Source organism: Gobio gobio, assembly GCF_949357685.1.
Source record: "Gobio gobio genome assembly, chromosome: 5".
NCBI lineage: Eukaryota > Metazoa > Chordata > Actinopteri > Cypriniformes > Gobionidae > Gobio > Gobio gobio.
Window position 1 is genome coordinate 38,324,266 of NC_137101.1, and position 7,697 is coordinate 38,331,962.

A 7,697-nucleotide genomic window follows, 5' to 3' on the forward strand; every position below is an offset into this window, starting at 1 on the left:
GACCGCCCAGTAGGAGCACATAAATCATGAGCGTTGGCTTTACATCACATGCGATCTACTCGTGCAGTGTGAGTAGGTAACTTTGCTGAAATCGCACAGTGTGTGCTCAGCTTTACACCTCAACTTGGAGGACAAAATGTTCACTTGCTACCTAAAATATCCCACCCACTAACAGGTGCTGTTATGAAGTGATAATCAGTGTTATTCACTTCACCTGTCATAATGTTATGCCTGATCGGTGTATACACAAGTTAATCATCAGTCAAACTTGCTGAAAGAGACCAACGAGAGACAAAAAAACCTCCTGTTCTTAATTTATGTTATGTTGCTTTGTGCTATTGTAGTGTTGCATGCAGTAATGCAGTAAGAATAAGAATACGAGAGTGTATTCCTTATTATCAAATCGCACAGGGAATACAAACACTAAACTCTATATGCAAACCTGTAATAAGTAGCTGAGTAAGTAAACTTGAGTAAACTGAGACTTCATGTAAACCTTGAAAATGTGTAATTTATAAGGGGGTTTTATTATAGTAAAAGTTTTATTATAGTATTGGTTCTTGAAATTCATTCATTCATTTTATATTTTCATAATATACATATGTTTTATTATTGGTTAATGTTGTTTAGACAGACAATCATATACAAGAGTTACATATGAACTGTTTAATATCTGTTTTTAAAAAAAGTACTTGTAAAAAAAACATATTATTTCTACAAGAATGAGACGACAAATACAACAGAATTGGTAGCATTTGAAGAAAGCAAGCATTAATTATGTAGAAATAATTGTAAAATAATTATATAACAAACTTTTAGAATAGAAAAATTGACTAAAACAAACTATTTAAAATATTAAAGCACATTTGGTTAAATTTAAAGAAAAAAAAAGATAGGCCTATGTAAAAAAAAAAAAAAAAATCCACTAAATCCAAACCACGGTACAAAGATGAGCTTCTTCAGGCCATTGTGATTGTCTGGAGAGATCTTCTAAAAAAAGCGGCATGCAATAAATGCATCAATCACTTTCAGAATGTTTTGCCGGTAGTTTTACAGGGCAACAGGGGTAAATTTGTATTAACTGTAAGAAACTGGTTGATCATAATAGCCTAGTGTATTTCATCCCTATATATCATAAAGAATGCAAAAACACAAACGCTGCTGACTAACGTTGGTTCGTATTGACAATTTCAATTAATAAATTACTAAAAAACAATGAGGTTATGAATATAACCTTTTGACATCCATAGCTTTTCTAAATATACATTAAAAACTGAGCACGGGCTCACAGTCTCATTTACTGTGCTTGAATTCGGTCTAAATAATAAATGCAGTAATTCATTTTCAGTACTAAATTTGGTTGTGTGATTATGAATTAATTTAACTACAATGTATCACTTGAATGCATCCACTACCACAGCCCTCAACAAGCCCATCGGCTGACCGCAGCTGTCTAATATTTGAGAGATATGAGCTCTGACACGCTCTATGGTTATAGCGCCAATTAATGGTAGAGCTGCATGATTAAAAGTTAAAAGATCGCAATCTTGATTCAAACACCCACGCGATCTCATTCCTAAACGGTGATTCGCTTGTCTATTAACCCTTTGACAAAATCCCACCGGAACATTCAAATTTGCATTGACACTGCAGAATATCCAGAGAAAGCAGTTATCATGTATAGGTATGAAACAGCTTCACAAACTGTCTTTTCAACCACACGGGTCAAAATGTATAGTTCGGATAAAAATACTTGTCTACAGTAGCGAATAGAAATAGAGCAAATCACCTTTTGAAAGTAACTTGCCACTTCAAATAATGATTGTCAATTACATCGTTACACTAGTAGGTGGCGACAAGTGACTATTAGAAAATGTATTTTTCATTGAATCATTAATTCAAGCGATTTTAATTTTTGAATTAATTCAGATAAATTAAACTGCAGCAGTTAGAATTTTGTCAGAAACTCTAGTAAATTACGTAATTTTTTTTAGTTGTTTGTTCAGAATCGTGATCTCTATTTAAAAACAAAAAAAAATTGCGATTCTCAATTTATCCAGAATCGTGCAACTCTACTTAAGCGGTAAAAGGCAGATGCCGCTGCGAGAAAACGTGGCAGTAAAAGTATTATTCTGGTTGAGAACCATCTGTATAAAGCCGTTCAAAAGATAAAAATCCATAAATGATAAAAAAGGAAGTAAAAATCTGAAATTGCATTATGATTTAGGCTTCAGCTCTTCTGGATCTGATGTCATAAACCAGCACTACAATAGCAGCTGCAGCAGCCACACCCACCAGAGCAGTGCAAACCAATCGGATCACAGCTTCAACAGCATCACAGCCATGGAGAGAGTCTGAGGAGTAAAAGCATGAAACTGAGATCAGCTCAGCAAAAATATGCTAATATCACTGCCGACATCAACTTATATCAGCACTGACGTACCTGAACATGTGTGACAGATTTGACTGATGTCCAGATGTTGAGTCTGCTCAATGAATGAATTGTTCAGCACACAGCTGTAGGTGTTTTTATCCTGATATTCCACCTCCAGAGGCAGAGAGAGACTTATGCTGAAATCAGACACACTGATGCTGGAGAATAAACTGTTTCCTTTGTACCAGGAGAGAGTGGCTTGACTCACATTCAAAACTGAACACAGAACCACATGTCTGGACACTGATATTGATGATGATGATGATGATGATGATGATGATGGACAGTAACAGAATATGACAGGAACAGGCAGAGGAGCTGGAAAACACGAGAATAAAAATAAATTTGGATGAATGAAGATATTGAAGTAGACAAGAAAGAACCAGGGTTTCTGCTGGATTTATGAAGGTAAATTCAAGACCTTTTTAAGACCAATTAAAGAAAATGTAAGGAATAAATTGAAGGGAACATAACATGTCAATATGTTCTCTAAATTTAAATGTCTAAGCACACAATGAGTTGTATTAGGGACACTTCAAAGTTTGAGAATACAATTTCCAACAGATCTCCATAACTTTTTAATAAATTTGACAAACAAATTGCTTAAAGTTTGAGATAAGAAATCTTGTGAAAGTGATTTTATGATTAAAACAAGAACAAATATCTGCCAATGGGTACATAAAAATCAACTCAAGTAATTCCAATGCAAGTAATTTTCATACCCGATGACAGATATTTGTTCTTGTTTTAAGCATAAATTCACTTTATTTTGTTAAATTTCTCAGAAAATGAGACTTAATTTCTTAATTTTGCATTTCAAGTAAATGTATCTTGATTTAAGGATGTTTTGAATTTCTACTGGAAAACACAAATCCTGAGGAAGAACATAATTTTTTGCATTTTGCAATTAAATGTAGGGCCCTATGAAATCTGTTATATTTATTTATCTTATAGTTTATTGTTATAATTTTTCTGGACTCTGCTTTAATGGTTCAATTAAATTTTACTGACTTTCATTCACCTTCAGGTCCATTAGGTCACCTAATGGGGTTTTGGTTTCCTTGCCACTGTTGCCTCTGGCTTGGCGTGCTCAGTTGGGGACACTAAATTTTTCAACTAAACATCGAAATACATCTAAATAATAAACTAAATTAACCATTTAAACTAAATTACTGATCAAATTATTAATCTAAAGCCCACACTGTCACTGTATGATACTTTTCCTGTTTAACACTGTAAAGCTGCTTTGAAACAATCTACATTGTTAAAAGCGCTATATAAATAAAGTTGACTTGACTTGACTTGACTTCAGAACACAAATGAAGGTATTTTTTATGAAATCGGGATTTTTGTCCCTCCATTGACAGTGCTTCAAAGTTCATAAAGAGGTCGTAAAACTAATCCACACGAATCATTTTAATCATTTCCATTTTTTCTAAAGAGACTCAATCGCTTTATATAATGAATGAAAATCTTACAGGTTTGGAACGACATTAGGGTGAGTAAATGATGACAAAATTTGTCTTTGGGTGAGCTTAAGTGTACTGAGCTGACCTACTTTTGATTTATTCTTCCAAAATTTGACCAATTCCGTGACATTCTATACAGTAAATTACATTTTTATGAATTGATTCTGCAATTCTGTCCACGTTCTCTTTATCACAGAAATCATAGGACCCTAATTTAATGCCATGATATTGAATTTAAGACTTTCTGATCCAATTGAAGACTTTTTAAAGGCCTTAAATTGTTGAAGGTCAAATTAAGACTTTAAGAGAACATTCAGGGAAACCAAGACTGATTAAAATTAGAGCAAAAACAAAAGATAAATATAAGTTAAATATAAACCTGGAAATCATTATTAATGTTAAGGATCTAAAGAAGTATGTTATCTTTTAGATGTTGTTTTATGTAACGTCTAAGTTATAAGATACTTTTTTAGATCTACTTTAAAGCTGTAAGGTAAAATCTACTTATAATTAAACTCACAATAGACATTGAGAATGAAAACCTTCTTCATACGGTTGGTCTGCAGTTGAAAAAATCCAGTGTGTTCAGTTCTGGTGTGTGTGATGTTCAGAGATCCCGTTTGATGATCCACTTGCAGTCTGTCTTTGAATCTCCCATCAAGAACATCATCATATACAGTAATACTGTCGGCCGTTTCATTGTTTTGAGCTAATAAATAGTTTCCAAAACTCCACAGAATCAGATCATTATTTTTCCCCATTTCACTATCAGTCTGTAAATTGACAGAGTCTCCCTCTATCACCGACACTGACTTTATCTCCTCTTTATCACTAAATACACCTGAAGAACAAACAGAAAGTGTGGTTTAATGGTTTAAACGAATACAACATTCAAGATAATAAAAGAATAATAGAATAAAACATGAAACTGGTATTTAACTCACCATTGACAATGACAATGAAAAACTTATTCATGCGGTTGATCTGTAGTTCATAACGCCCAGCATGCTCAATTCTGGTGTTTGTGATGGTCAGACATCCAGTTTGATGATCCACCTTCATTCGGCCTCTGAATCTCCCATCGTAATCATCATTTTCAGTCACACTGCTGTCTGCTACATTGATTTTAGCTATTAAAGTGTTTTCAGGTCCAAACCTCCACACAATAAGATCATTATTCCTCATTTCTCTATCAGTGTGTAAAGTGACAGAGTCTCCCTCCGTCACTGTCACTGGCTTCATCTCAACACCTGAAAAACAGACACAGTCTTTACGATGGTTTACTAAAATAAATGGTTTGAAGTCTACATTTGAAATAAATAATACTGTATAATAATACAACAGAATGGCTACCAAATAAGGAAGATAATGTGTGGATTAATAATTGTATCTTTGTGGTGATTTTGAATAAAACTCTTCAACATCATACACAGAAAACATTTTCTTGAGAAAATAGTTTTTTCGGATGAGAATAACATCTCCAACGACAACTAATGTTGCTGGTATTTGATATATAATTCTATAATGGACACTGAGAAAAACGATCAAACATTGAATCTGTCGCAGAAAAAGTGTAAAAAAAATGTTTTGCTAAAGTAAAAAAAAAAAAAAAAAAAAACATTTTAAACTCACCAACCAGACACCACAGGCATAAACAGAACCAAACCATGTGCAACATTTTGTTCAACCGTTTTAGTCCGCAAACATAAATGAGACATGCACTGATGTAAAAGCTGGTGAGTAGTAAAGTGTTAACCATGCATCTTTAACCGTGTTGATGTGTGTGACCTTTTTATCTCTTTTCTTTTATTATCTAAACTTTGCAGCTACTTCTTATAAAACCCCTGCTCTGCACATTTTGCAGTCTCTCTTATCTTACACATCTGATCCACTCTATGGGAAAGAAGTGAAGTTCATGAACTGAATTGATTGTGTCAGATAAGAGAAACAACATGAAAATGTGCACAGCAGTGGGGCGCCTGGACTGAAATGGAGTTATATTAAAAATGTCCTGGCTCTTCCAAGCGTTATAATGGCAGTGAATGGTTGTCGTTTTTGAAGTCTATAAAAGTATAATTTTTCAGTTATATGATGGATAGATGCACTTTTATGGACTTCAAAAACGACACAACCATTCACTGCCATTATAAAGCTTGGAAGAGCCAGGACATTTTGTGATATAACTCAGATTGTATTCCTCTGAAAGAAGAATGTAATATACACCTAGGATGATTTGAGGGTGAGTAAACCATGGGCTAATTTTCATTTTTGGGTGAACCCTCCCTTTTATAGCTTATGCTACTTTAAGCAGTGTCTGAAACTTAGGCCGTTTCTCAATATGCGTACTTGTCTGTACTTGTGTTCTCGTGGACTTGTGAAACGTCATCAGTCGCTGCCCAAGTACTGTTCCAATTCAAAGTTCACATCTAGCCATAGACAAGTACAGTTCAAATCCCCGGATGTGTCCTTGATCCGCCGCTTTTATCGAGGATGCATCGAGAAAAATCGAGAGCATACTTATATAGTAGTATAAACTTATTTATACTTATACTTAAACTTATTGACCTTTAAAATATTAAATACAATTATAAAATGTTAAAATATTTGTTAAATAGTTTTATTTATCATATTTATGTTTTATTGTTGTAATGTGTTTTTGTTAAGTCATGTTATAATATTGTTTTGAACTGCTTGTTATTTACAATGGCAACTATTAACTGTTTAATTTTTTTTTTTTTTTTCACGCTGTCAAAGGCTGAAGAATCCTTTATGTATGGTTCTTGATGTGCGCTGTTCACTCTCTTGACTTGATATTTGAAGGAAAAATAAAATTGCAGAAGTTTTGATCATGCAGTCTGCAAAAAATAACATTGCAATCAATCGTACGTAACTGCTCCTAGGATGGCACCAGCGCCTCCGCCTCTGCCTCGCGAGTGGATGATAGCCCTGTGGGTCTTCCGTGGATGATCCCGGTTTTCAAACTGGGGTCCCGGGACCCCCAAGGGTCCTCCAGAAGCTACTAAGGGGCCCCCAGAAAATTTCGGAGAATAAAAAGACAAAGCAAAAATGGATAAAGTGTTACGAACATTCTAATCATTTCATTTCTAAGTGCTTCTCTCCTTTCTTGCTGTATACATACATTCCACTTAATTAGTGCTTTGTATAGTCCCTCTTACTCACTGGGGTTGTAAGGCAGTATTCTTAAATGGTTAGTTCACCCAAAAATGAAAATTAGGCCATGATTTACTCACCCTTAAGTCATCCTAGGTGTATTAGACATTCTTCTTTCAGATGAATAAAATAGGAGTTATATTTAAAAAGTCCTGGCTGTTCCAAGCTTTATAATGGCAGTGAATTGTTGTCTCATTTTTTAAGTCCATAGAAGTGCACCTATCCATCATATAACTGCTCCACACAGCTCCGGGGGGTTAATAAAGGCCTTCTGAAGCACATTTCGCTAGGGTTGCACGGTTTAGTGGTACTACGGTAGTATCGCGATACTAAGGGTCCAAAATACTGGCAGTGCCACTGTATTTTTTAAACGGTAGTAACATCATTACGGTTCTACCGTAAGTACTGTTGTATGTGGCTTGTGGGGCAGTTGCTAAAACGTTTGAACCAGGCACGGCGCCAGGATTCCAGTTTTGGGTGGGCCTTAAATTAAAAACGTTATATTATCTGTCCTTACATAATAGAGATTTTAATAGCTTGATGCTCTTTAAATATTTTGTTGCATTGTAAAAAGTTTCGGTGCATAGTACGGACCTGTCTGCGATCGCTCTCCATGGTTCTGA

At 34.6% G+C, this 7,697-nt stretch overlaps 1 protein-coding gene across 1 annotated transcript; it reads right to left on the reverse strand.

Annotated features, from left to right (window-relative positions):
- Positions 1-531: 531 nt before the first annotated feature.
- LOC307126714 (uncharacterized protein) lies at positions 532-6,923 on the reverse strand. Its single transcript, XM_079817367.1, has 5 exons — positions 6,795-6,923; positions 4,848-5,153; positions 4,424-4,744; positions 2,444-2,752; positions 532-2,354 (listed from the first exon to the last, which is right to left on the reverse strand). The coding sequence occupies exons 2-5, from the start codon at positions 5,143-5,145 to the stop codon at positions 2,224-2,226; spliced, it is 1,059 nt and encodes a 352-aa protein (XP_079673493.1). The 5' UTR covers positions 5,146-5,153; positions 6,795-6,923; the 3' UTR covers positions 532-2,223.
- Between the last annotated feature and the right edge of the window lie 774 nt (positions 6,924-7,697).

Excerpts from the sequence above, each read along its gene's own strand:
- LOC307126714 (XM_079817367.1), bottom strand. The coding sequence starts at position 5,145 with ATGAAGCCAGTGACAGTGACGGAGGGAGACTCTGTCACTTTACACACT. Across the intron at positions 4,745-4,847 it reads TTTCATTGTCATTGTCAATG|GTGTATTTAGTGATAAAGAG; the intron begins GTGAGTTAAATA and ends TTTGTTCTTCAG. Across the intron at positions 2,753-4,423 it reads TTTCATTCTCAATGTCTATT|CTCCTCTGCCTGTTCCTGTC; the intron begins GTGAGTTTAATT and ends CGTGTTTTCCAG.